This window comes from Eubalaena glacialis, chromosome 19 (genome assembly GCF_028564815.1).
Source record: "Eubalaena glacialis isolate mEubGla1 chromosome 19, mEubGla1.1.hap2.+ XY, whole genome shotgun sequence".
Lineage (NCBI taxonomy): Eukaryota > Metazoa > Chordata > Mammalia > Artiodactyla > Balaenidae > Eubalaena > Eubalaena glacialis.
This window is the reverse complement of record NC_083734.1, coordinates 51,640,557-51,667,964: the sequence shown is the minus strand read 5'-3', so window position 1 is coordinate 51,667,964 and position 27,408 is coordinate 51,640,557. Positions and strand designations below refer to the sequence as shown.

At 61.3% G+C, this 27,408-nt stretch overlaps 3 protein-coding genes across 4 annotated transcripts; 1 reads left to right on the top strand and 2 right to left on the bottom strand.

Annotated features, from left to right (window-relative positions):
- Positions 1-280: 280 nt before the first annotated feature.
- On the top strand, positions 281-13,223 carry GCGR (glucagon receptor). Of its 2 annotated transcripts, none has more exons than XM_061176527.1 (14): positions 281-592; positions 4,739-4,908; positions 5,004-5,106; positions 5,855-5,962; positions 6,044-6,165; positions 6,251-6,357; positions 6,431-6,587; positions 6,675-6,834; positions 6,907-6,967; positions 7,252-7,321; positions 7,646-7,734; positions 7,882-8,020; positions 8,099-8,140; positions 8,518-13,223. In XM_061176527.1, exons 2-14 carry the CDS (start codon positions 4,849-4,851, stop codon positions 8,737-8,739), a joined length of 1,440 nt encoding a protein of 479 aa, XP_061032510.1. In that variant the 5' UTR covers positions 281-592; positions 4,739-4,848; the 3' UTR covers positions 8,740-13,223. The 2 variants fall into 2 exon arrangements, with proteins under 2 accessions (XP_061032510.1, XP_061032511.1); XM_061176528.1 differs by lacking the exon at positions 281-592 and adding an exon at positions 602-682.
- A 1,026-nt stretch (positions 13,224-14,249) lies between these two features.
- MCRIP1 (MAPK regulated corepressor interacting protein 1) lies at positions 14,250-20,762 on the bottom strand. Its single transcript, XM_061175497.1, has 5 exons — positions 19,898-20,762; positions 16,278-16,333; positions 16,080-16,198; positions 15,345-15,446; positions 14,250-15,148 (listed from the first exon to the last, which is right to left on the bottom strand). Exons 1-5 carry the CDS (start codon positions 19,940-19,942, stop codon positions 15,084-15,086), a joined length of 387 nt encoding a protein of 128 aa, XP_061031480.1. The 5' UTR covers positions 19,943-20,762; the 3' UTR covers positions 14,250-15,083.
- A 2,195-nt stretch (positions 20,763-22,957) lies between these two features.
- On the bottom strand, positions 22,958-24,041 carry PPP1R27 (protein phosphatase 1 regulatory subunit 27). Its single transcript, XM_061176349.1, has 3 exons — positions 23,597-24,041; positions 23,367-23,517; positions 22,958-23,081 (listed from the first exon to the last, which is right to left on the bottom strand). Exons 1-3 carry the CDS (start codon positions 24,039-24,041, stop codon positions 22,958-22,960), a joined length of 720 nt encoding a protein of 239 aa, XP_061032332.1.
- Between the last annotated feature and the right edge of the window lie 3,367 nt (positions 24,042-27,408).

Sequence of the window (27,408 nt, the reverse complement as noted above, 5' to 3'; positions counted from 1 at the left end):
CCGGCAATCAGTACCCGGGAAAGAAGCTGTGAGGGCCCGAGAACGCGGAGGAGACGAGAGGAAGGGGCGTGGAGTCACAGCCCCCACCCCCGGCCGCGCGCCCGCCACACACCGCACCTGTCCATCCACCGCTGCTGTCCCCGCGGGGAGCTGCCGTCTGCCGGTCCGGGTCGCCCGGGCCGGGGTCTGCCGAGTGAGCTCTGGGTTGGGGGTTCTGCGGGGCGGGGTCCGCGGGGAGGGCCCCGTGGGGTAGGAGTCCGCAAGGCAGGAGTCGGGCACAGGTGCGCGGGGAGGGGTCTGCGGGCAGGGGCTCCCGGGCCCGCAGTCGCTCCCCGAGGCGCGGCAGGAGGGCGGAGGCGCGGGCGGGGACCCTCGGGCAGCTCCCGCCCCCGCCCCCGCCCCCTCCTCCTCTCCCTCCGCCGCCGCCGCCGAGCGTAGCCGCCGGAAAGTTTGCTCGCGGCTGGCGCGGGGCGTGGGCGCGGAGCCGGCGCCGACCCTGATCTGGCAGCGCCGTGGAGACGAGCGGCGGCCAGCCCCTGACCCCTGCACGCGGAGGACTGCGGGGATCGCGGAGCTGCCGGAGCGGCGCGCGGTGAGCACCTGGGCCAGGCTCGAGGACATGTTCTCGGCCAGGGGCCGAAGGCGGGAGCGCGGGACTGGCCGGCGCGGACCCCTATCTTAGGTGGGCGGTCTCGGGCCCCGGGTGTCGCCGTCCTCATCCCCGTCGGACACCCCGTTCCCAACCCCAGGATGCGCCCTTCCAGCTCGTACGGTCAACCTGGTTCCGCACTATCGAGAGTGTTGGGGGTCTCAGCGCTTCCCTCGTCCTCTCCTCCCTGGGGAGCGCGTCTCGGGGAAAAGGGTGGGGTGTCTGAGCGCCAGGCGCGCTGTCCTGCTGCCCCTCTCCGCTCCCGACTCCTCTCTCCAGCACCCCCGCTTCCCCGACCCCCCCCCCGCCCCGCGCATACACAGAACCTCGGAGACCCCCAGAGGCGCGGGGGGCAGCCCTGCTTCCCTCCAGCGGGCCCCTACTTCCCAAAGCTCCCCAGCAGTATCTTGGTTACCCGGGTTTCCCCGGAGGGGCCGAGGGGCGTCATCCGCGGAGCCTACACTTGTCACTTTGATCCGCAGGGAGGGCAGGTCACTGCCCTGCCTGCTCCTTCCTCTCCGGCGGCCCCCACTCACACTTCTGGGCCGCAGGATTTCTGCCCCCACCAGAAACGGACTGACTCCTGAGGTCTGGGCGCCCGCATCCTCCGAGGACCTGTCCGGGCTGTTTTCGGCCCTTCTGTGCTGGGGGATGAGGGTTGGTGGGGGAGTAGCACCCTGGCCCACATCCAGGCCCGCCCTACCCCCACGGAGTGGGAGGAGAACGCAGGAATCAGGCTTTGTCAACAACCTGTGGCCCCGATCCCGCCCTGGGGCCATGACCTTCCGCTACTTGCTCTGGTTTCACAAACACCCCCCACCCCCATACCCATCAGAGGCTGGCAGGCCTCAACCACACCCATTCAGATCCTGGGATGAGCTGGGGCGACCAGCACCCCACTCTCCTCCATGGAGATCCACCCATCCTGGGGGCCCCTCCCCCAGCTGCAGGTCTGGGAGTCCTGGGGCATCCCCAGGGGAAACTGGGGAAACAGCTGAGCTTTGAGCACCCAGGAGTGGTGCGTTCTACCAGGCAGGGAGACAGAACACCGGCCAGCCAGCCCGTGGTGGAGAGAGGGGGCTGGGAAAGAGAGGAGCGGGTTGAGCTGGGGCTGGAGGAAAGCTGGCCCTCCTTCCCACTCCGCCACAGTCTCTGATCCTGAGCTATCTGTGCTGGGCAGGTGCAGTCCAGGGCCAGAGAGGGAGCGAAGCCTCCCGGTCCATGAAGGGAGAAGGCTTGGTCCCTGGCCGGTAGTCCCCCGCCTCCACCGGCTCCCACGCCGTGCCAGGAGGGTAATAAGGTGGAAAACAGCAGCCCTGACGCCAAGGCCAATGGGAGGCTTGGAGCGGCACCTCCACGTCCCAGTCTCAGTCCTCATTCATTCAACAAATATTTATCCCTGGGGCTGGCAGGCTGCCTCTGGGGTTGCAGTGTCCCCCACGGAAGGGAGGGGGCCTGCACGTGATAATCTGTCCTTCCCTTCAAGTGGCAAATCTCATTGTCCTCCACGGTGTTGAGGAGGCAGGGACTTTTCAAGTAGGGAAACCGAGGCTCTGAGAAGTTAAATTATTTACCCTTGGTCCCGGGACCAGAACTGGGCCTTGCAATGTCACCCTCTCCTGTGGCGGCAGCCTCACACCTGGGTGCTCAGGGCAGGGACCTCAGAACCTCAGCCTTGCACAGCTGAAAGTCGTTCCACAGCCCCACACTCTGCCCAGTCCTCATTCAGAGAAGTGTCTAGATATCTTGCCCGTACTCCCCCGACAGGCATGGGAGCCTCATCCACTTCTGCCCCTTCTTGTGTTTCTATCAGGGACTTAGTGAGAGGTATCATCCTCTGCCTTTTGTATTGGTGGGGGAGGGGGGGTGCTGAGGCCCTGATCCCTAGGGACGTGGGGCCACAGGTGCTCTGAGCTGGGGTACCAGCCTGTGATCTGTAGGTGCTGAACTGTGTGGGGTGAATCTTCAAGGATTCCCAACCCCACATACCAGACCAGGGATGGGAGTAGGTGTTATGGAAAGGCCTCCCTATTCCTCTGCTCTGGCTGCCATTGGATGGGCAGTGAAGAAGGGGCCCCAGGGCAGCCCATCCATCTCTCCCCTCTACCCCGGGGCTCAGCTTCTCTCTGTGGTTCCCAGACTAACTGACCCCTAGCTGGAAGGCAGGCTGCCTGGGTGTGGCCCCGCTTACCTTGGGTTCTCCTAACAGCCCTAGGAGGTCAGCAAGGTGAACTCCCACTTTTCAGATGGGAAAGTTGAGGCACAGCCTGGCCACCACACCCCAGCTGGACTCTGAGGGGCTGACGTTTTGCCTTGGAGCTCCTCACTGGACTATTCCCGCAGCTTCATCCTCCCTTCACCACCGGCCGCAGGGCCTCTGGGCAGGGGGCAGTATCCTTCCTCCCCATGTTCCCTGCCTGCATCTCCACTGTCTACTCCACCCCAGCCATCCCTTGTCACTCTCCCCTTGCCCTGCCCCCAGAGCCTCTAGCCATTCAGGCTGCCTCTGTCTCCCTGAGCCTTCCCAGCCACCTCCCTTCCTCCAGCAACTGGGCACGGTGCTCCTCACCCACCTGGCTCCGTGGCCTCGGTGGGCAAGGACAGGGCAGAAGACCGGGCTGTTTGATAAGAATCAGGAGATAAGGCCCTTTGGGCTGGGGACACCTGAACTGCCCCTTGTCCTCCACCTGCCTGGGGGCTACTCCCCTGAGAAGGCCCTCCGCTCTGGCTCCTCCACCGCAGCCCTAAGCCTTGGCTCCTCACCTGGACCAGGGCCTGGGGACCAGCGACTACTGGGCCCTGCCTCGCCAGGCCTGACCCGCGCTGTGGCCCAAGGGCCAGGGTGAGGAGCCCCACAGCAGGCTATGGTCCAGGTGCCCACCCCATGTGGTGGCATCTCAGGGTCCCGTTAGGGGTGAGGAGTGAATCACAGAGGAGCCCACGTGAGTTGGCCCCATGAGGCCCCATCTGGACTCTGATGGGAGGAGGCTGAGATTCAGGGTTGTTCAGGAGCCCTCCACCTTCAGTCACAGCCTGCATCCCTCCTGGACCCCACCTTCTCCCTGGCTTCTCCCGGGCACTGCCTTCGAGCCAGCCAGTTTCGTCCATCTGTCCATCCATCGGTCCATCACATGCTCACTCTGGCAGGATGCCATCTATAGCCCTAAGGGGACTTGCATGAGTAGTTCCTAGGGGCCCCACCCCTAGGCCCCAAGGGAAGCCCCTCCCTACTGCCCTTGTGGAATCAGTGGATCAGAAGATGGACTCTGGAAGCAGTGACACGATGACTTACGGGGTTGCTGATGCCCCAAATGCAGGCTCCGGACAGGACCAGGCACCTCAGGTCCCCCCTGCAGGCACCACGAGGGCAGGGGTTCTGTGTCTGAGCCCCCGGCAGCTGGCAGTGCTAATCTCAAAGGAATGTGCTGCAGCTGCCTGCGTCCTGTGGCCCATGGGACCCAGGAAGCCCGGCTGGAGTCTTGGGCGGGGCCCAGGGGAGCACCTAGACACCCCAGTCCTGGGCAAGGGGGCATGGGTGTGACAGGGACCACCCTAAGCATATGCTTGGCACTCCTGGCCCCTGCCAAGTCTTGGAGCTGGCCCAGGGCCACCTCGATAACCATGCCCCTGGGGACCAAGTGATGGATGGTCCTGGTACCCTGCCCCAGCCTGCCATGCTGACTTTCCCAGGAGCTAAGAATAGGTGGGAAAAATAGCGAGGGCCGAAGGGAGGAGTTGGGCAGCTAGGGAGGCTGCTCCCTCCTCTGACATCTTTGGTACCAGGCAGGACTGGGGCCGCTTAACCAACATGTAGGAGAGGGGCTCTGGGACTGTCTGAGCCTCCACACAGACAGCCACGGGCTGTGAGATGGAGCAGCCCCCAGGACCCTGGGCAGAACCCCCAGGCGCAGGGCCAGACCCCCAACCTGCCACTGGCAGAGTGACCACTTCTGGCATCCCCTCCCTCCCAGCTCCCACTTCATCAGTAGGATTCGGAGACTCAGAGGGATGGTTTTAGGGGAGCAGGACACCCTGCTGGTCACAACGGAGACCAGCTGGGCCTCTTCACTCCTGGGTCTCCCTGCACAGACCCTGCTGCTCTGATACTCAGCGCACCCCAGAGGAGAGTGCACCCACGAGGACCTCTTTGCCCCAGCTGTGCAACCCCAGCCAGATGTGGGGGGCAGCTGCCCAGAGGCATGCCCCCCATCCTGCCACGCTGCCCCCACCTCCTCCTGCTTCTGCTGCTGGCCTGCCAGGTGAGCGCTGCTGCCAGTGCCCCCGTCCCACCAGCCTGCCTGCCCCTCATGCTGACGCCAGTCTGTCCCCTCTGTCCGTCCATCTGTACCCCCAGCCGCAGGCCCCCTCCGCTCAGGTGATGGACTTCCTGTTTGAGAAGTGGAAGCTCTATGGCGACCAGTGTCTCCACAACCTGAGCCTTCTGCCCCCCCCAACTGGTGAGCCCCGCCTTCGGCCCGAGTCCTCTCCCCCCAACCCCACCCACCATTTACAGGTGAGGAAATTGAGCCATAGAGAAGCTGGTGACTAGCCCAGGGCCACAGACCAGGACATTTAAGAAATGGTAGAACTGCCCCAGAACTGGGGTGTTTCGTGACCCTCCCCTGCTGCTGGGCACCGTGCAGGCCCAGGGCCTGGACACCATCTTTCCTCCCATGGAGCAAAGCCTCGTGGCCCAGGAGGCAGACAGTGTGTCGGGGAGGTGGACCGAGAGGGGCAGACAGAGGGCACCAGGCCTGGTGAGGGGGAAGGAGATGGGCCATTATTTGGAGGGCTCAGGCAGACTGGGGTACAGCGTTCTGGACAAGTTCTGAAGATCACTCAGGTGCCAAGAGAGAGATTGGGGCAGGAGGAGCTGCCTGGGAGGCCAAGCCATTGTTTGGGGGAGGGAGGGGGCTGGTGCTGGGCCCAGAAGGATGCCAAAAGAATTGGGGTTCAGCCTCCAGAGATGGAAGTGCTGCTAGAAGGGCACTAGGAAGACAGAAGACCCTGGGTGGAGATGTGGAGTATCTGAGGGGAGGTGGCCGGGCAGAGCTGGAGCTCAGGACCAGGCTGGACAGGGGCGTCAGGACAGGCAGGATGGTCAGGGAGACCTGGGAGGCTGCCTCCTGGGGCGCAGAGAGCGTGCAACAGGGGGCTATGCGGGCCAGGCCCTGCTGAGGAGCAACGCTGTCCCCGCCTCTGCAGAGCTGGTCTGTAATAGAACCTTTGACAAATATTCCTGCTGGCCGGACACCCCTCCCAACACCACAGCCAACATCTCCTGCCCCTGGTACCTGCCCTGGCACCACAAAGGTAACCACAGCAGGGATGTGGGGGGTTCGCAGAGGGGGCTCAGCCCAGGGGCGGGGCGCTGACCAGAGCCTGCCCCCGCAGTGCAGCACCGCCTCGTCTTCAAGAGATGTGGGCCTGATGGGCAGTGGGTACGTGGGCCGCGGGGGCAGCCATGGCGAAATGCTTCCCAGTGCCAGATGGACGACAAGGAGCTTGAGGTCCAGGTCAGCCCACGGCAGGTGCAGTGGGGGCTTGTGGGGAGGGGCGAGATGGCCCTCTCCAGCCCTGACTGGCCACTGCGATTTGCAGAAGGAGGTGGCCAAGATGTACAGCAGCTTCCAGGTGATGTACACCGTGGGCTACTCCCTGTCCCTGGGGGCCCTGCTCCTGGCCCTGGCCATCCTGCTAGGCCTCAGGTATGCCCACCGCCCTGCTCATGGGGGGCCCCAGCGGGCAGGGTGGGCGGGGACTGACTCACTGTCCCCACAGCAAGCTGCACTGCACCCGAAACTACATCCACGTGAACCTGTTCGCGTCCTTTGTGCTCAAGGCCAGCTCTGTGCTGGTCATCGACACGCTGCTCAAGACCCGCTACAGCCAGAGGATTGGGGACGACCTCAGCGTGAGCATCTGGCTGAGTGACGGGGTGAGCTCCCAGATCCGGCCTCTTGGCCTCTGGGCCCTGGGCGGCAGGCAGCTGGGAGGCCCGCACTCATGCTGCCCCCGCGGCCAGGCAGTGGCCGGCTGCCGGGTGGCCGCGGTGTTCATGCAGTACGGCGTCGTGGCCAACTACTGCTGGCTGCTGGTGGAGGGCGTGTACTTGCACAGCCTGCTGGGCTTCGCCACCATCCCTGAAAGGAGCTGCTTTCCCCTCTACCTGGGCATCGGCTGGGGTGAGTGGGCCGGTGTGCGGGGGGCCGGCGGGCTGGCCGGGGCCACGGGACCACAGCTGTTCTCCCCCACAGGTGCCCCCATGCTGTTCGTCACCCCCTGGGTGGTGGTCAAGTGTCTGTTTGAGAACATCCAGTGAGTATCTGACTGGAGGGTGGGCCAGCAGGGGGGTTTGCCTCTCCTGGCTGGGAGGTGCTGGGCTGGCCCCGTGGGGAATGGCCATGTGGCTCAGAGTGTGGGAGTGGCTCAGGGGTCTCTGGCCAGAGGCAGTGGGGGGCACTAAGCAAACCTGGTTCCCCGGGGGTGGAGGTCATTGGTAATTATCTCCCTTCTTTTCCTGAGGCACTAATTAGATCCCAAGGAATCAGGGGGCGGGGGGCTGTGAGGCTGCCAGGACATGAGCAGGCCCCACCCTGCAGGTGCTGGACCAGCAATGACAACATGGGCTTCTGGTGGATCCTGCGCTTCCCCGTCTTCCTGGCCATCCTGGTGAGGAAATGAGGCACCTGCTGGCACCGCAGGGAGGGCCAGGAGGCTGCTGGACTTGGCCCCCCAGCCCCTTCCTTCCTCATCGGCCTGCAGCAGCCCGAGGAGACGGACAGCATCCTGCCTGGGTGGACAGGGAGGGAGGCCTGGCACTCACCCAGGACACTGGCTGGCGCCCTGGGCCTTGGGCCAGGCTGTCCATCCTTGACTGGGTGCCCACAGCCCCAGGGCCCCAGGAGCCAGGGTCTGTCTGGCTGCTAGGCCCACCTCCAGGAGGGACAGGTGGGGGCCAGGAGCTGCCCTGAGCTGTGTCCCACACACACACAGATCAACTTCTTCATCTTCATCCGCATCCTTCACCTCCTGGTGGCCAAGCTGCGAGCCCACCAGATGCGCTATACTGACTACAAATTCCGGTGGGTGTGGGCGTTGGGAGCGGGAGGGTGCCAGGCGGCTTGCGGACCTGCACACCCCCGGGGGCCAGAGGGAATGTAGGTGGGGGTGGGGGCACCAGAGCCCCGGGGGGAGGTGCTGGGCCGGTGGCTTAGTCTCTGCCCCCGCAGGCTGGCCAAGTCCACGCTGACCCTCATCCCCCTGTTGGGGGTCCACGAGGTGGTGTTTGCCTTTGTGACCGACGAGCATGCCCAGGGCACCCTGCGCTCCGCCAAGCTCTTCTTCGACCTCTTCCTCAGCTCCTTCCAGGTGCCTGCCCGCCCCTTAAGCAACCGCCCAACCCCCAGGCCAGCCTGGGTGCAGCCCTGACCTCCCACATCTCTCCAGGGCCTGCTGGTGGCTGTTCTCTACTGTTTCCTCAACAAAGAGGTAGGTGGCGGAGGTGGGTCTGGAACCAGCCCTGGGGTTGGGGTCAGGGGGAGTGTAGACACCCTGGCCCCACCCCTCAGGGGTGTGAGCCCTTCGTGTCCACCTGCACTTACTGGGCTCAGTTTCCAGGACACTGGGTGTCAGGCCTGCTGAGATGGGTCAGCCTCAGCCCGTCCTCAGGGAGTGCACCTGAGGGTGAGGGGTCCCCCAGGTGTTCCCAGACCCCAGCGTTCTGTGGTGACAGAGCCTGCCTGGCTCCACACCCAGGGCGCCACACCCAGGGCGCCACATAGCCCTTCAAGGCCAAGGGGTTGGGGATCCTGAGAGGGTGACACGGGCAGGCCCTGGGACTGGCCCGACCCGCCTGCCCACCCCAGGTGCAGTCGGAGTTGCTGCGGCGCTGGCACCGCTGGCGCGAGGGCAAAGCACTGCAGGAGGAGCGCCATGTCAGCAGCCACACGGCCAGGCCCACTGGTGGCCCCCCCAGTGAGAAGCTGCTGCTCTCGAGGGGCGGTGGCAGCAACAGGACTAGCCAGGACCCCTCTGCGGAGACCCACTTGGCTGGCGGCCTCCCTGGATTGGCTGAGAACCCCTTCTGAAGCCCCCTGGAACTCCAGCTGTGGCTGGACTCGGGTGCCCAGAGAGGGCATCACTGGACAATCCAGAACCGATGCCCAATGGAGGCGAGAGCGTGGGAGCCAGACAGCGCCCCGCTGTCCACATGTTCCCCAGTGTGGTGGTCTGAGGGGCACCTGCTCTGTGCCGAGGGGTGGGGGAGGGGGTGTGGCGGGGAAGCTGTTCTGTGAATGCATGCCCGTGTGTCCCCGTGTGTGTCAGTGTGTCTGAGTTAGAGAAAACATGTGTCCTCTAACAATAAAGAGCTCTGTGCTCACCCTGGGTGGAGAGCTGGGCTGGAGGAGAGGGGCCGGCTGGGCCCAGGCCCTCCCCGTGAGAAGGGAGCAGCCATGGACGGCCCGTGCTGGCTTGCTCCTTCTAGACTTCTCCTTGTTGCCCCATCATACAGGTGAATTGGAGCTGGAACCCCTGAGGGTGTGAGTGGTGGCTGGTGGTGCCCCACCAGCACGTGCTGTCCCCAGCCCAGTTCAGGTGGGCTCACCCCCACCCCGGGCCAGAGTGGACGGGCCCCACTCAGTCTTGGCCCCTCAACCCCCGGAGTGTCACCATTCGCCCGCAGAGGGGCATGAAGGGCGTCAATGGCCGAGGGAAGCCACCGACATCACAGTCCTTCTACCAACCCCACGTGAACACCCTTGGCTCCCTGCTAGAGCCGAAGCCGGGGCTGGACTCAGGCCCAGCAAGGGCATCACTGGATAATCCAGAACTAGATAATCCAGAACTGGATGTCCTCTACTGGCCTCTGCTTCATCCCAACTCTGCCACCCCAGCAATCCGCAGCCCATGTAGCCGACTGAAACGGGGAGAGATGGACCCCCAAAATCGAGACCGTCCAAGTGCAGGCACAGCACAGTTTTCCAAAGACTGCGGCACAGCCCAACACAGCCACTTCACAGAGAATCACTGCAGTCCTTGCTGCTCCAGGCGCATGCGGAAGGGCAGCTGTGCGCGAGGGTGCTGCCCATTGCCTGGCGGGTGGGCACCCTGCTTGGCAGTCAACGAGGGCTGGCACTCACGCAGGAAGAGCCAAGTGGTGCGCCCTGAGTCCAAGCTGCCCCCTGGGGCGCGGTGCATCTGATGCAGAGGGTGGAGGCAAGTGCAGGAGCAGCGTGGGGACTGTAGTCACCCCTCAAGAGCGCCCCTTGTGTCCGGTGCCATGATGCCTGGTGGGGGGTGTGCGTGGAGGTGGGGAGGAGCAGGGGCGCTGTCAAAAGAGGAAGGGGCCACAGAAGCCAAGAGCACAAGCCAAATGGGCCAGCCAGGTGGCCCTGCTCCTAGAAGCTGGTGGGGGGTGACTGCTGGGACCTGGGGGAGGGGGTGTCCACAGTCCCTGCCCGGCCACGTGGGCTGGAGCTGCTCAGGCAGAGCTGAGCTAATTGCAGCAAATGAAAGGACAGGAGGCCTCTCAGGAAAGGTAAATAGAATTACTCACCTGCCAGGCACTGGGGCCCTCCTGAGGGGGCCCTCACCTCGTGCCACCGGATATGGCAGGGAGGGAGGGGCAGGAGGTGAGTTAAGGTAGATTGGGCTCTCCTGCGGCCCAGGTGGGAAGCGATGTTACTATGATCGGTGGGGACTGCAGGGCAGGGAGGCAGTGTGGCTGGCTGCACCTTTGGGGACCTGAGACCCCTGACCTTGAGGCTTCAGGTCACCTCTCATCCCAGGCCCCCCAGGCTCCCCAGGCCCTAGTGCTCCTTTGAGCCCCTGCCCACAGGGGCACCCCTGCCAGCCCTCCATGCCCAGAAGCCTAGCACAGGGAGGGCACAAGTTCTCCTTCACGCCAGCTGAGCTTAGGGTTGGTGACTGCCCTGCGGGTGTGCCGCTCACCTAGGGGCCTCCTGACAGCCCTCCCCATCCTGACTCCCTCTGCCCTTGTCCTCCTTCACCCTGTCCCTGTCCCCAAGGGAACTGGAGCAGGCCGGTGGAGTCAGGAGTGGAGGTGGAGGCCTGGAAGGGGCTGGGCTCATCCAGCCAATAAACATTGGCTCTGACCAGGCCGTCCTGCAGGTGGGATGGTGGGGGAACCTGACTTTCTAACACAGGGCCCAGCACCCACACAGCATCACCCTCCATTCAGGAAGACGAACACTCCAGGCCCTCTGCCCCTTCGCCATCTCTACTTCCCTTCCCACCTCCTCCCCAGTCCAAATCTCAGGCCCTTCCCCTAAAAGAATGCATGGGAACCACCCAGCACGTACGCGCGCGTGTGTGTGTGTGTGTGTGTCTCTCCACATGCATGCTACTAAAATGAGTGTGGAGACCAAGAAAGAGGAAAACATGGACTACAATAAACACTGATCAAACCTAGGAGAGTTGAGGGGCATCCCCAGGATGGCAGCTGTGTGCCAGGCAGAGTGGGTCACTGGGGGGAGGGAGCCTCAAGCAGGGCAAAAGTACAGGAGAGACACCCTCAAGGGGATCAAAGTGACTGAACACATAGAGAGGAGATTTAGATGACCTGGTGGAGAGTTCAGGACTTAGTGTTAGTACATAGAAAACTGAGCAAATGAAAAAAGAAGGCAATTAATAACTTCAAGGAAAACAAAAAGTTGGGCAGAAAAAAAGATCACAATTTACCACAAGGCTCATCTCTAAATACACAGACATCATCATGTAAATACTCAACACTGATGTAACCAAAGTTATGAGAGAAAAAAAAGATCTAGGGAGGATAGTGGATGGTAAGAGCACGTGTGTAATGGGAGTGGGGGACAGAATGAAATGGGAAAACCAGTAAGTAACAGTTCATGTACGCTATTTAGAAATAGAAATACAAACCAAAGAATCAGCAGAAAAGTTGAAAATGGTTGCCTCTAGGTGAGAGGGTGGGAGGAGAAGTCTGAGGGCTGCAACTAGCCGAACTCTGACTGCCTCGGCCTCCTCCTGGACACTATGGCAGCCTTCAGCCCCAGGTCCTCCCCCACCTGCCCTTTCTCTGACCTTGCTCTCAGTCCCTGGTCCTGCTTCCTCCTCCTCTCCCTGAGTGCAGTGCCCAGGGATCAGGTCCCACCCTCCTCCCTTCTTTATCAACCTTAAAAAAAAACACCAATATTCAAATTACTCCCAAACTATATCTCCAACCTCTGTGGCCCTCCCAAATCCACTCTAGACTCAGCTTCCCTCTTGGCACCTCCACTCAGACATCCAATGGCAACTTAAATTCCACAGTCCATAACGAGCTCCTTACCTGCCCCCTCACCCAGCTTCTTCCTCCCACGATTCACTTGAGGTAGCCCTCCTGACAGGTCTCCCCGCTTCTACCCTGAACCCTGCAGCCTATTCTCAACACAGCAATCAGAGCGATCCCTTTACATCCAAAGTTTTCTCCAATGAATCCCATCAAGCATCCATATCTCACCTCAGTTTACAGAAATGCAGGGGACAAAGGAGTCTGTTAATGCTACAAAGATGCAACCAGTGAAAACCAGAGTTTGGGAAACTCCAACATCAAGTATCCAGCGGGTCTTCACTCATAAATGGAGGGGAAATGTGGGAGGAGGTACTGTGACTAAGAAAGACTTAAGGGACGCATCAAGCAGATTCAGCCGATGCACTTGGCCTTTCTATTCTGACTCTATAACCCATGTGGAATATATTATTTTAGACACTAGGGGACTATGGACTGGGTGTTAGATGACATTAGGGAATTGTTGTTCATGCTCAATATACATGAACATGCTCAGGGTACATGCTCAGGAAGTACTTACTAAATTCAGATTTTGATAACAGTAAAAGCTTAAAAATCAGATTAAGACCAGTCTCCTACAAGAGGTCACCATTTCCTCATATGTAAGATCAGGGTAATAAAATCTACCCCCCGCCCCCCCGAGTTGTCAGCACTGAATGAAAGCAGACAGTGATATGAGCGCCACCAAGGGTAGAACATCATGGAGGACTGGGCACTCCTGTTCCACCAGGACGCTCCCCTCGTCTCCTCTACCCTCACTGTCTGAGGGGGAGAGAGGTGTCTCCAGCCACTCATGGTCAGCCAGGCAGCCCACTGTGCTGGTGAGGGTTCCGCCTCCAGTGCCCCCATCCGAGTTCCTCACCCCCCACCCCAGCACAGCCTGTTAACCACATTCCCACCTCCAAGGTGTTCTCGGCCAAGACTCCAGGTCCAGGGCCTCTATTTCAGAAAATCTAAGTTGGCGGGGAAAGCGGGAATGAAAAGGCCTTGCGGGGTGTCCCATGGGCCCACCCACACAGGGGCAAGGAACCACTGCTAGCGGGAGGGTGGCTCTGGGCAGGGGAGACCCAGATGCTGGGGCCCATTGTGGCCCCATTCCCACCTTCCAGCCCCACAGGAGGGAGGAATGACCTAGAGAGGGCTAGGAGCAAAGTCAAGTCAATTTTTAACCAACGCAGCAAGATATTAGACACTCCCCGGTGTGCTGCCAGGGGGCTCCAGCACCCCTTCGGAGAGAGGCCTTTGAACCACCACAGCCCATACCCTCACTTTACATGGGGAAACTGAGGTGGGACAGGAGAGTGACATGCCCCAGGGCTCACAGCAAGGCCATGACTGTGGTCGCCAGAATGCAGATGTCCAGGCCCCACTGAAGTCTTGTGGCTGAGTGCCCTGTCAAACAAATGCATCCACAAGGTGACTAATAGTGGCAGCAGGCACTAGCACTGGGCAGCCACCCAGGAGGCAGGTGCTGACCTCCACTTGAGGAAACTGATGCTTGGAGACTCAGCAACTTGCTCAATGCCACAAGTGCAGCAGTGGCCTGGCTGGACATCACCTCATCCTTAGTGGTCTAGGACACGCTGGGTGGAGGGCATGTGTGCCTGTGTGCCCACTCAGCCTCTGGCCACAGGTCCCCGTACCCCAGCCAGGCCACGCCCACCCCCTTCCAGCCACAGACGGGGGGCTGCTTGGGTGACCCAGCCCAGCAGGCACTCAAACCCTTGGCAGGATGCCCCACAGGTCCCTGGGGAGCAAACAGGCCTGTGTGGTTACAGGAACTTGGCTCAGGGCCTGGCACCAGCCAGCACCCACTGGCAGCAAGCCGTGGCTGCTGCTTATTCCATGAACCATCCTTCCTGCACCCCCATCCCTGGGGAATTCCCCCCAGGAAAAGACACCTCCCAGAGCCACCTGTGGGGCTGCTGGAGCCCCAGAATACTCTAACAGGAAAGGGTGTTCCCGAAATAAATTCCGGTTTGGCTTGTCTACCAGGGCTATGTCCAGATTTGAAGGTTGAGTGCACTTGGGGCTCTCTGAGCCCAGCAGCCACTCCTCCATCCGGACAGCAGAGGAGCCGCTCCCCAAGGACCCAGTGCTGCAGAGGGATGTGGGATGTGTTACCTTCCAGGGCCCCCACCTCCACCTCCCACTGCCCCCCAGGAGGCCCAAGCCCCCTGGTGGAGCCCAGGGATCAGACGGAACTTCTGGGCCTGGACCATGACCTTGGATTTCCAGCCCTGTGTGGGCAGCCGAGACAGGGGCCTCACAGACCAAGTGGCCAAGCCAATGCCACCCCACCTTTATTCACTCGTCCTCAGGTTCCAGTCAGACACTTGGATTTGGAGGGCACAGGAAGAAAAAATGGCCCTGAAGACCCTCCCAACTCACCGCACAGGGCAGGACCCACTGGGCAGCCTCACCAGCTCAGGCCAGCCCCATGCCCCTTCCCAAGGGGGGGCCAGGCCTGGCTGCCCAAGACCCTTGGAGGGGGCACCCAGCAGTGTCCCAGGCCCAGACAGCTGGTGCCATCCTGAAGCTGACACAGGGAAGGAAGGGGCCAGGTTAGAGAGTGGGGTGAGGGGTCAGACACTCCGTGTCCAGGCCAGAGACGCAGCAGGGGTCGGTGGGGGACCCATGCTGGGCATGGGTGGGATCACCCTTGTCCTGCCTCCTGGCCACCTCAGGAGCTAACCCAGCCCAATCCCACCAGCACAGGAGACAACAAAGGCCCCCTCGTCTCCCTCCTGATCCTGGAAGTGGCCAGGGGTAGGGGGGTGGGGGCAGGGGAAGGTGAAGGGAGTCAGGGTCAAGGTCCTGGGGGGCAGGCAGGGCCAGGCAGCTCGAAAGAGCCACCTAGGCCCACGGGAGGGCAGGGGCTGGCAGGGCCCAAGCCCCCCTAGTGTCGGGGGTAGCTTGAGATCCCCCAAGAGGAAAGGAGGGGACTCAGGGAGGAGGGGCAGGCCTCGGCCATCAATCATGTCCTGGTCCTGGGGTTTTCAGCCCACTGGGAGCAAGGCCCCCTCCCCCTCCCAGGAGGTGGGCCCACAGGAGAGGAGGAGGCCAGCAGCAGGCTGCACCCAGATCTCCCAGAGGCCAGGGGAGGGGCACCGGCGCGCCTTAGGACTTCTTGGCGTCCTGCGTGTTCCGGCGTTTCAGGTCGCTCAGGTCGATGGGCTTGAAGGCTGCCAGGGGACAGAGTGGTCAGCGGTGGGCGCAGGTGGACAGGCAGGGTCTGTCCCTCGTCCTGCCCCTGTCTCTGAAAGCCCTGGGACCCAGCCCACTCTGCCAGGCTGTCTTGGAAGCAGGAAGCAGGTGGGCCTTCCTGCCCCCAGCTCAACCCCCTGGCCGGCCCCTCCCTCCCAGGCCAGCCCCACTCACTCTTCAGGCTGGGGTTAGGGACCTTCTCCACATACTCCTCCACCAGGCCCCGCTCGCTGCCCGACATCTGGCTGCGCAGGTCCCGCTCCACGCCCTGCCAGGCTGCAGGAAGCAGGGGTGGTCAGGGGCTCTAGACCCCAGGCCTGCAGCATCAGGCAGTCCGGCCCAGTCAGTGTCCAAGCTGGAGGACACCCTCTCCTGACCTTCCCCCCCAATCAGAGTGGCCCCGCAGGCCCCCTGCCCCCAACTCCCGCTTCACAGCTTTTGGCCCCCTGGCCTAGCCCGCTCTTGACTTGAAGTTGTCCCCAACACACCCCCATTCCCTCGGGGAGCCCTGCCCAGACCATGCCTCTTTCAGCCTCATGGTACCATGACCAGAGCTGCAGTCACAGAGGCATATGAGACCCACTGGGGTACAGCACTTCCTCCAGGCAGGCCCCCCATCTTTCCCGCCTCCTCCATCCCCCACCTCCTGGCACAAATGTTGTGCACACATGCTCACACACGCCAGCCACACCACTTCCAGGATGCCCCAGGTTCCCCAGGGTGCACTGTCTTCCACGGCCCCCCTCTCCCCGAGCAAACACCACTGGCTCCAAATACTGCCTCTTCTGGGGTGCTGCCTGTCAGGAACACCACAGCGTTGACCGCCTCCCGTGACCAGAGCTGGGTCCCCCCACCTGCCTGGGGCGGAGTGAGGGGCTCAGGGGGCCTGGCTGGGGGCACCCCGTGTACCTTCGTAAATGAAGCGCACATTCTCCTCGTGGGCCGGGGTGAAGATCTCGCTGCTGTTGGGGGGAGAGCGGGGGCTACTGTTCCTCTTGCCGTTGTAGACGACTCTGGAGACAGGGGAACTGGGGGAGCCCAGCCAGTGAGGAGGGGCTGGGGGCAGGCCCCTCCCACCTGGAGGCCACTCCACTGCCCAAGACCCACCTGGTCATCGCTGGGGCGTCTGGTCCTCGCACTCCGCTGCCGGATCCCCTCGGCCTCTGGAAGGGAAGCCCACGACACAGGAATGCGACGGAGACCACCCTCTCCAGAAGGGCTCTAGAGATGGGAAGGGCGTAGGGTGCATCCGCCGCCTCGCCTTCCAGGAGACAGGGTCTAGCCACAATCCAGCTGGCTAAGGGTGCGGCAGGGTCAGCCAGATGGGGCTGGGCCAGCGACATGCACGAGTCAGAGCCACATGAGCTCCAAGTGGCCCCTGCACTTGGACCACTGCTGCCTGGGAGCACCTTCCCGAGAGTCAGGCAGCTCTGTTGACATTCCCAGTTCAAGTCTCAGAACACCACTGCCGGCAGAGCGTGGGTCTGTGGGGAAGGCCTGCGGTCGTCCCAGGGCCCGCACTGCCTGCGGGGCCTAGTGTGTCATTTCTGCTGAGCCTCAGTTTCCCATCTCTAAAATGGGGATGTGCTTCCCAATGGTGAGAAGCCCAGCAGAGCCTGCCCAGCTTCCTGGTCCCTGGGGTGTGACGGAAGGGCTGGGGGAGGGCTGTGAGCCTGGAGGAAGTCGCCAGGCCCAACCTAGTGACCGAGACCCTGGGGTGTGTGCTGTTTACAGCCTCTCTCTCAGCCCAGGGGACTATACAGCCCTGGATGGGGGTCTATTTTTAGGCTCACTCTCAAACTGGCCAGTTGGACAATGTGCTCTCTCTGGCTGAGGACACACACCGCAGGGTGAGGAAGCTGGCTGCACAGGGTCAGTCCCAGGCCTGGCCTTGCTCCACAGCAGGGCAACCCCAGGTGCTGGGGGTGTGGGGGGAAGCCTGGGAAGGGCCTTTGAGCACAAGTGCCTCCCCCACCCATCCCTGGAGCTGAGGGGCCCCAGAATGCTTAGAGCATGTAGCCACAGCCCCTCCTGAAGGGCCAGGAGGATGAGACACGGTGGGTACCTCTTCTCTGGCTCCCTTGGCCTTTAAACACCCGCACAAGGGGACTTCCCTAGCAGTCCAGTGGTTAAGACACCGTGCAGGGGCCTCGGGTTCAACTCCTGGTCGGGGAACTAAGATCACACATGCCGCACAGCGCGGCTGGAGAAAAAAAAAAAAACAAAAAACACCTGCACAGGTAAACACAGCCCACAGGTTGAGGCAGCAACAACAACAAAAAGGCATAAAGCCAGTTTCCTGGGTGGGGCACGTGGAACCCTGTGCCCTCCCAGGGGAGAGGCCCAGCTCCTCACAAAGTGACTTCTTTCCTAGACTCGGGGAATCTCGCTGCCCATGGTTCTCCTGCCCAGGCGCCAGCCCCACGAACACCAGAGCACAGAGGGAAAGCCCTCTCTGGCCTGAAGGTGCCGTGGGGACACTCAAAGGGCTCAAGAACGCTCAAGTCCCAAGGGGCTGTCGGCAGCAGGATGAGGTGGGAGGCTCCAATTACGCAATAGGAGGGAGGTGCCTGGAGGATCAGCCAGCCCCTGACCACTCTAGGCTGGCCCCTCCTGCCCAGGCCCCCTCAGCCCTCCTGCAGTCTGTCCTCTCGGACCTGAGTGGCCACTTCTTCAGGGTACCTGCCTTCCCAGCCTTGCCCATCCCTGGGGCCTCTCCTTCCAGGGCAGCCTCGGCCTCTTCTGGTCACAGCCTCTGGGGGCTGCCTGGCCTTTACGGGCACGTGCCTTTGGCCTAGGGCCCCCTGCTCAGTCTCAGGCCTAACGCAGGTGCCAGACCCTCACAGCTCCCGTCGCCCTGCCTGCACACATGCACGTGCACACGTGGCTCTGGGGTTCTCTGGGCACCTACCTGCTCCCCTTGGTCACTGAAGTCCCGAGGCCTGTGCCCCAGACCCCTGGAGCATTCAGTCTCCACAGTGGGCACCCACCCCTCGCTGCCCCCACCGGCTGGGCTTCCCGACCAGAGGCTAGTGTCCCCCATAAACCGCAGAGCTGTGCACCTGTCACTGGGCGCCTGCCCACACAGATTTGCTACTTGAGTTACAAGGTTTCTGGTGCCCTGGACAGAGTGGCCGGAAAGCACCTTGGCCAGGTGCTGGACACCCGCAGGCTCTCACGTCCTTGGGACTTGAAGGGCGAGTAAAATGACTTTTTAAAAAGGAGTCACCGTCTGCCTCCTCTCGATGCGGGAGGTCACACCTAACCAGGTCCATCTTTAATGGCCTGTGTCCTACCAGCTGGCCTTCCTAGATGTGAGGAACCCGAGTCCTCCATCTTCTCCCAGCAGCTCAGCCTCCCTCCAGGGGCCTTTCTCCTCAGAACCTTGTGCTGGCCCTGCCCTGCCCCCGCTGAGATCCTGCCACCTGGCGGGACGCAGGGACACCAAGGCTTCTCCCGAGTGTACCAGCAGCTTCCCGAGAAGCCAGGTCCCTGCTGCTCCCCTGAAGACAGAGGGACAGTGAGCTGCGTTCGCTCACCTTCATCACCTCCTGGGGCTCCTCCAGGGAGCTGGGCCCCCATGCTGACCCCAAAGGAAATTTCCATGAAAAACCTAACAAATATGCACGCCCCATGACAGCTATTCCAGTCCTAGGTGTGTATCCAAGGGAAAGGGCCACGTGGCCACTGAGAGGTGCACCGGAGTGACCAGAGAAGCAGTACTTGTCAGCGCCCAGAGGGAAGAGCCACTGAAAGGGACCCATATACACAGGGCCTGTTTCCACTACAGAAGGTGACAGCCACGGGCACGAGCCACAGCAACAGTGGGCAAATCATACGACTGATGTTAAAGACAGAAGCCTGGGGACACACGGCTGCTCCAGCAGAGAGGGCCGAGCCGCAAAGGCATGGATGGGGGAGGGAGAACAAGGTCAGGGAAGAGATGACCAAAGGGGCAGCTGGACTCAAGGAAGACCTGGACGAAGAGGTGACCGCTGGACCAGCAAGACAAAATCTCCATTGACCTAGCACAAAGGGTCTCAGTGGAGCGAGGGGAGGAAGTGGGACCATCAGCCAAGACTGCCTGTCCCTGGCTGCGAAGGAAGGTGCGAGGCCTGGGCTGACAGTGGCGTGTGGGGTGAAGTGGAGGGAAACCCAAGCACGTTTACTGCCCAGGGAAAGTGCTGAGCAGGGCCACTACAGAGGCCAGTGTGGAGGGGCCAGGTGACCAGCAGGCTGGGGAGAATGGCATGCCTGGAAAAGTGCCAGGGACACCTAAAAAGGCCCAGCAGGTCACAAGAGTCCCACTGAGGTTGGAGCCTCAAGTCCATCTGGCCAGCAGGGAAGGAGCATCCACTTCTGCAAACATCTCCCTCCCTTTGTTTTCTTTCTGACTTTTGCTCACAGTGATTATCAGGCACAATTATTTCCTCAAGACTGGAGCTCAAATCCTCATCACATTTCCTATATCCCATCAACTCTGAGAAACTTTTTTCCTATTTTAATAGCTTTGAAATTGGGCTGCATCTGGCAATCGCCAGCACAAAGGTTAGCAGCATTTTTCCATTCTCAGTGGACCACGGAGGCCCAGCTCACACCACTGAGATCTTAGATCTGATGATGCAACGAGTCTCCCCTCAGCCCACAGATCCCAAGCCTCCACCCACGTGTTCTTCAGTTACTTCTTCCCATTCCCACCCACCCCTGGTCCGACATCCACCACTCACCCTCCAACCCCTGTGTCGGGACAGTATCTTGCACAGTATCTCCATCGCCGGTATACGTCATGCCAGCACGATCTTCCCAAGACTCACCCTGCCAAGTCACTCCCCACCCGGACACTACCAGGGTCTTCTACTGCCATCAAGCCCTCAGTCTGGCCACAATCTATCTCATCAGGTGTCACCAGCTACTGGCCCCCCCCCTCAAACACAGTCTGTGCCTCAGAGCCACCTCTGCTGCTGCCGGCGCCATGGAGAACCATACACTGCCCCCCAGTGTGCTGTGCAGGCCTTGACTGTTGTCCACGGCTGACTAGCCCATAGCGGCCAGCGGGCTGCATGCTCGGCACCTGGCAGGGTCCAGAACCACTCTGTGAGTGGCGGTTGTCCATCCCTGCTCTGTTGCCCCTGGGCAAGTCTCTTCCCTCTATGGGCCTCAGAATCCCCATCTGAGCCAAAACATTCCCCAAGAATGTTCACCAGGCCTTCCTGCTCAACAGGGACCCAAGTATAGCCACATGAAGCCACCATCTCAAACAAGATCTCCGTGGCTGCTTATCCAATGTGATGGTGGACAGGGCAATCACAGAAGGAATGTATTGTCCAGCTGGGCACTTCTGAGAGTAAAAGGGCTGCTGTTGATTACGAAGCGTGAGCCAGGATAGCCCTGGGCAAACCGAATGCAGAGACAGCCCACTCAGGTGTGGTGGAGACCCACAAACGTAGAGCACACTGTGAAGGGGCAGCAGCGCCGCCGGCCACAGCAAACATTTGCCAAGGGCCGATTGTAGGGCGGCCACTGCACTGAGCCAGGTAGGACCCCGATAACCCCCATTTTGGAGGCTTGACAGGTGAAGCAACCTTCCACCCAGCAGAATGGGGTCTGGACCCCAAGGGCCTCCCAACCTCTGGGCCTCCAGGGCCACAGCAGTCAGGGCTAGGTCAAGATAGCTCAGCTGGCTTGAGCACCCGAGAGCCTGCCCCCACCCCTGCCTGTACTCCTGGCAGGTTCCTGACCCCTGGCACTGATGTGGTTCTGCTCAGAGACAGGGAGGGAGTCCTCCTGGATGGACCTATGTAGCACCTTGCTCTTCCATGGGAACAAAGGGCTTCAGAGACCTCCTGGGAGGAGGCATGGGGGGAGGGGGCGCCAAAGCCCAGTCTCCAGGCCCCCAGTCTTGAACTCTTTCCCCACACACAACCATCTGCCTAAGGACGGGGCGAGATGACACTCTGTGGTCTGGGAAAGTGACAGTGGATATTCTGGAGTTAGAATCAATGATGCAATTGCAGCCACTCTGTGTTCCTTCAGAATTTTTGATAGGTATTCAAATTTTCTCAGACTCCACTTCCCCTTCATATTCTGTGTCTTTGGGGCTCCCAACAGCCCAGTTTCTACCAATGAGACTTCTAGAAAACGATCTACCACCCAAGCAAGTGCCAGCAGGACACTGTCATATGAGATGCCAAATGGGCCTGGCAGTCTCTTGAAGTCCCCCAGGCAAAGCCTCTAAGCACTGCACCACCCCTCCCCCACTTTCCTGGGTGTCAACAGCAGCTCCCCTCCCGAGCAACAAACCCTAGCGTGTGCACCCCCCTCCCTCCTCATGTGGAAATCTCACTAGCCCTTCCACTCACCCCAAATCAAGCCTCCTCCTTCAGGACTCAGCTCCTGCCCCCTTCCCTCCCCACCTGCACTCCTCTCTAAAAGCTCTAGACACTCCCCACTGACATCTCAGGGCCTTTGCTCAAAATGTCCTGTCTACCTAAAACTATCGCGCTGGTCCCTGGGGGCCCGGCTAACGACCACCTTCTCTGGGAAGTCTCCCTGGGACAGGTCGGGGACATGACTTGAGCGCCTCCACGTTACCTGAAGTTTCTCACAACCTGGGCTGCTTCTGTAATTGGAAATCTGATGTCTGCGGCCTCCCCGCTGCGGCTCCCGTCCACCCCGGCAGCCCCCGGGGCCCGGTGAGCTCCCGGACGGCGGGCAGCCTCTTATCCCCTTCCCACCCCGCACCCGGCACCGCCCCGCCTGGCTCAGAGGCCAGGAGCTTGGGACAGGCTGGACGGCGGCGGAAGGCGAACCGTGGGAGCCCGGCCGGCCGCGCTCAGGGATCAGGAAGCATCATCAGGGCTGCTCCCCGGACGACGGGGCGGCTGCAGCTTCAGGGGCGGAAAGGGCGGCCCGCTGCCCTCTCTGAGCCCCGTGCCCGGCGGGCCCTCCCTGCCCCGCCGCGCCCCTCCCTATCCTCCGCCGCGGCGGGCCGGGCGCCCCACGACCCCGCCCGGGGCCCTCCCCTCGCGGCCGCCGCGCCAGGGCGGGTCCCGGCCGCGCCCGCCCCGCCCGCCGCCGCCGCCGCCGCCGCCGCCGCCGCCGCCTCACCTCGCCCTCTCGGCCGCCTCCACAGCTGCCAGGGGCCCGGCCGGAAGTGACGCGCGCCGCCGCGCACGCGCACGCACGAGGGCGCCGGCCACGTGACCGCCGGCGCGCAGGGTAGGGGCGGAGACTGAGGGCTGGGGCTGAGGGGCTGGTTTCCGTGAGGTTTGTGGAGTTGGCGGCCGCGGGGAACGGGGGATGGCGGGGACGGGCTCTCGAGGCAGCGGGGTTCTGGGGGTCCGGGCCGGCGGGGTCAGGGTCCTGGGACAGACAGGGCCGGGGGGCAGCGGGGTCGACGAACTGCAGGGACTGGCGGTCGGGAGCCGAGGGGCTCTGGCTCCTTGCTCCGGCACTGCCGGACCCCTAGACCAGAGTGGAGGGCGGGGTCCGCTGACCACCGGAGCAGCCGGAGCCGAAGGACTGGGACGGGCCGGTCCCCAGTAATTAGGCCATCACCACGGGCTTGGGAATCAGGTTTATTGAAAAAGTAGAAAGTTTCGCAATAAAAAATTCACCTGGAGGAAAAGCCAGGCCGGGGTCGGGGGGCGAGGGTTGTGCCCAAGTATGGGGTCCTGGCCAGCCTGGGCGGCCCCCAGCCCGGCTGGTGGGGCACTCCTGGCACCTGGGGGAGGTGGGCACCTGACGTCTCCAGGGAAGGCTAGAGCCCTAGGAGGGCGGGGCTGGGCTCAGTCCATCTTAGTCCCTTTGAATAACTCCACCAAGTCCTTGAAGTCAGGGTCAATGAGGTCCGAGGGCAGATCACCATCGTCGTTGGCTGCTTCTCTGTCTGCCCCCAGGGAAATGAGGTACCTGGGGTGCAAAGGGCAGCCCTGGTTGAGGAAGGGAGGTGGCCTACAGGATGCTCACCCCTGCCCCAGGGTAGCAGGCTGGGGTTCCGAGGTCCACCTGTTTTTTATTTTTCCAGGTGAGGTGAGGAGGAAGAAACCAGACCCTTTGGAAACTACGGCTGACTTTTACAGTTTTCTCTTGGGAGGGCAACAGGGCAGAAAGGAGATTCCAGAAGCCCTTAGGGTTCTTAGCTACACCAGCACGGCCACCTTTTGAGGGACCACATCCTGGAGGCCACCCTCTCACCTGGCTATGTCAGGGTACCCATCGCTGCAAGCGATGTGCAGGGGTGTCCAGCCTGTCTCATCTCGCTGATGAATGTCCGCGCCGTATTTGACTAGCAGCTTCACGCACTCCAGGTTTCCAGAAAGCACTGCTTCGTGAAGGGCAGCCAGACCTGGACAGGACAGGAGGGGTCAAGGCTCAGGCCTTCCCCTGCCGCCCCACAGACCCTCACTGGCCCCACAGGCACTCACCTGAGGGGTGGATGGTGTCCAGGGAGACTTTCCGAGCCCGGATGAAGCGCCCCACCTGCTCCAGGTCGCCTTGGCGGATGTGGTCCAAGAACAGGACATCGTTAGGGAAGCGCACACTGCGATCAGCCAGTAGCCTCCGGCGCCGCTGCCTCGGGCTGTAGCGGGCATAGCGGGCTGTTCTGCTGGGCATCCTGGCAGCTATGGTGTGGGCCACCCCTGTGGGGACCCTACTGCTTGGGGGAGGAAGGTGCCCAGACCAGAGTGGCGTGCAGGCTCTTCTGGCTGATGATAACCTCCAGCGCAGCCACCTCAGTGCTCTCCGTGCTCCCGCTGGCCAGGGCACCTCCTGCTTATATAGGGCCCGCAGAGCTATATAAAGCTGCGCAGTCATGCTTACACCCGAGGGGCTGAAACTGAGCCGCTCCAGCCGTGCCCTCAGGATCATGTTTAGTGGTTCATCTTTCAGCCCACCTGTCACTGTTCCTGGCCAAAGGGGTCAGATCCTTCCTGGCCACTGCTCCCTGCCCCTCAGCTGGACCTCGAAGGTGCCTGACAGAGGGCAGGAGAGGTGCTAGAAGGGCAGGGCCCATAAGGAAGGCAAACAGGTACCAAGGTCAGGGTCTCCTACAGTCCCGGGAACTTGGGGAGAAGGGCATGATGAGTGGTGAGCACAGCTGCCTCTGCCTCCTGGGAAGGCAAGGGGGCCACCCACACCTGAGGAAGCACAGGACAGGGCCCTGCTGTGGAGAAGAAGGCCCATCCCTACTCATCTCCCTGTCACTTGTCACCTTCCATCATGGCTCATATCACTCTCAGGGCAGTTTTCCCAAAACATGGGCTTCAGTGGCACTGCCCTTCTGCTTGGAAACTTCCCAGATTAGAATCTAAATGCCTCAGCTCCCACTCAACCCAACCGACCTTACTTTGGGACCCCCCCCCCAAAGCCCCCTCCACCCCCAGGCACTCATTCCCCTCCTTCCCATTCCCCTACATTCCTCCTGGTTCCAGGCTCCTGCTGCTTCCTGCCAAGAACACATGTGCTCACACTTAACATGGTATCTAGTCTGCTACCCAAGGACCGTGACGCCATAGCTGTCACGTCCTGGGCGGTGTGTGCCCTCTGCACCTGACCTAGAGCATACTTACCTGTAGGAGTACAACCAGTGGAATTGTGAGATATCCCAGCAGGCTGGGCCAGCACTGGCTGCCTTCAGTGCGGCGGCCAAGGTCCGAGGTGGGGCTTAGGCTTAGACGCGCACAGGGGACACGCCCTGGGAGCAGAGCTGGGCCTGTGCGGTCCACACAGTCCCCGCAGCATCTGAAGCTGGCTGTATTGCTCTTCCAGGGCTGCTGTAACGAAGTACCAGACTGAGGGTCTCAAACAGTTCTGGAGATCAAGATCAAGGTGCTGGCAGGGCTGTTTCCTTCCCAGGGAGAATCTGCTCCAGGCCCATCTCCTGGCTTCCGGTGGCAAGTCCTTGATGTTCACTGGCCTGTAGACATATCACCCATCTCCACCTTCGTGTTCACATGGTGCTGTCCCTGAGTAGGTGTCTGTGTCCAAATTTCCCCTTTTAGTAAGGAGATCAGCCATTGGATTAGGGCCCACTCTACTCTAGTATGACCTCATCTTAAGCAGTTACATCTGCAACAACTCCACTTCCAAGTAAGGTCACACGCTGGGGTATTGGGGGTTAACACTTCAAAACATGAATATTGGGGGGTGCGGTTCAGCCCCTAACGTTGGCAAGATCCTCCGGGCAGTCAGTGAAGGCCTGGATGCTGACAGAACCACGGTTAGTCAGCGCTCTGTAGGGGGGGCAGGGACTTGGGCACCAGAAGTCCTTGTATCACCAGGCTGATCTTGATCCAACAAAATCAAATCAACAAATGCATCAGCACCCTAGGTGCAAAGCCTTGGGCCAAATGCTGCAGAGGATAGGCCACTGCCCATGGTGGGCTCCCTGCCCTGACAGGGTTTCTCTGCCTGCCTTGTTGCCACTAATGTTCCATGGGAAACTCCACCTGACTCAGGCCCTGCAGGGGCCCCGAGGGAGGGGTGGTTCCCAGTGCTCCTGCATTTCGGGCTCAGAGTATGGTGCTGGGTGGTCCTAACTCTTGGTCACTTGGGAGGAACTGGGTACAGTTTCTTCCGGCTTGTTTACACGAAGCCCAGAAACAAAGTCCTATGCTGTACACAGAGACAGAACTTTCCTTTGATGTGAAGATTGCCTTTTCTGATGTTGTGGAAAGTTCTGTCTGCCTGCCCTGCTCAGAGGATCAAATGAAAGAACTCCAATGAAGCTGCCACCAACAGCATGGTTTTTCCCACCAGTGACAGGCCTCAGGCCAGGCGGGGCAAACCGTCAGGGTGGGTCTATTGGCGACCCCAAGAGCGACCCTCCCGCTCTATCCTGCTAGAGGCAAGCTGAGAGAGCTCAGGATCTGGGCTTTGGGGTTTCTGTTTGGATATTTGGATCAAAGAAGGGACAGATGCCTGAAAGTCATTCTGTTCAGGACACGGGCAGCACGTCCTCAAAGCCATGGACACGGCCTACAGCAACTCACTCAGAAGCCTTTCGGCAGAAGCCAGCCGTGAGCAGTCTAACCTGCTCTTCACACAACCACACCAGCACCAAACCTGTATTTACACAGCTTTGCCCCTGAGCCTCTGCCCGTGTGAACTTGTCAAGTGACCTGGTTTGCACAATTTTAAGGTTCTGCCTTCTGGAGAACTAAAGCAAATGAAACATTCAGGGCAAAACTCTTACTTTGAAAAGTCTGAGGAAACTCAACTAGCAAAGCTTTGCATCCAGCAGAAAACAAGCCAGGGGCCTGGAGGGGAGTCTGTGCAGGGCCCACTCAGCTACCTCCTGGCAGGTGCAGAAGCCAGACCTCGAGGGTCCGGTACACAGGCCCAGTGGCTGCTTTTTAGTTCCAGGCCAATAGCTTCCTACCAGCTGGACAGAGGAAGAGAGAGATTGGGACACCCCAGGCTGTTAAGCCTTGACTGCCTACCCCTTGGCCTGCAAAGTTAACTTCGCTAATCCACCAGCGCTGCCGGGTTTGGGACTCCAACCACCACGTCCCAGCAAACCCAGACCCAGGAATGTGCTAATCAGCTGCCTGGGCAAAAGGGGAAAGGTATCGGTGACTCACTCCCCCTCCCAGGAGCACATGACGGCCCTGTTCCGGGCAGCGACACCTGGTCCCAAGCTTTCTATGCAGAGGGCCAGGCTCCACACAGCTGGTCTGCAGGGTCACCCACGCCTGTCACGGGGCATAGCCCACCCCTCGCAGCTGTGACTCCTGACAGCCCTGCTCTCAGCCCACCCTGGGTCCCCTCCTCTGGAAACCACATGCATACCCTGGGGAACCCGCGCACGTTTAGGAGGGCAGAGCTAACATCTCCCCAGCGATCTCCCACAGAACCTCCAAGTGCCCGAGCTCACTCTTTCACGGATACACGTCTCATTGTGTCAGCACAGCCAAGGCACAACACACACAGACCCTGGAGCAGCCCTGGCACAGACCACCTGAGAACCAGGGAAGGGAGTCCGGCCATGGGCTGAGCTGGGGAGCGGTACCTGGATGCCAGAGCATGTGGACAAGCCGGGGCTTGGTTGGTGCTGCCTAGGGTGCTAACACCAGGTTTTCCCTGGACACCAGCTGTATACCACACGCCCAGGTGAGAGGCAGGAGCAGTCCTGGGGTTTGTGAGGGCAAGAGGAGACACCTGGGCCTCTGGCTGGAGCATAGCTGTGGTCATGGGGGAAATGACACACCCACCTCCCCATGGGCCGAGACCACCA

Excerpts from the sequence above, each read along its gene's own strand:
- GCGR (XM_061176527.1), top strand. The coding sequence starts at position 4,849 with ATGCCCCCCATCCTGCCACGCTGCCCCCACCTCCTCCTGCTTCTGCTG. Across the intron at positions 4,909-5,003 it reads TTCTGCTGCTGGCCTGCCAG|CCGCAGGCCCCCTCCGCTCA; the intron begins GTGAGCGCTGCT and ends CTGTACCCCCAG. Across the intron at positions 6,588-6,674 it reads GCATCTGGCTGAGTGACGGG|GCAGTGGCCGGCTGCCGGGT; the intron begins GTGAGCTCCCAG and ends CCCCGCGGCCAG.
- MCRIP1 (XM_061175497.1), bottom strand. The coding sequence starts at position 19,942 with ATGGAGATACTGTGCAAGATACTGTCCCGACACAGGGGTTGGAGG. Across the intron at positions 16,334-19,897 it reads CCCGACACAGGGGTTGGAGG|AGGCCGAGGGGATCCGGCAG; the intron begins GTGAGTGGTGGA and ends CTTCCCTTCCAG. Across the intron at positions 16,199-16,277 it reads GACGCCCCAGCGATGACCAG|TTCCCCTGTCTCCAGAGTCG; the intron begins GTGGGTCTTGGG and ends GGGCTCCCCCAG.
- PPP1R27 (XM_061176349.1), bottom strand. The coding sequence starts at position 24,041 with ATGATCCTGAGGGCACGGCTGGAGCGGCTCAGTTTCAGCCCCTCGGGT. Across the intron at positions 23,518-23,596 it reads GGACACCATCCACCCCTCAG|GTCTGGCTGCCCTTCACGAA; the intron begins GTGAGTGCCTGT and ends TGTCCTGTCCAG. Across the intron at positions 23,082-23,366 it reads GGGTACCCTGACATAGCCAG|GTACCTCATTTCCCTGGGGG; the intron begins GTGAGAGGGTGG and ends TTTGCACCCCAG.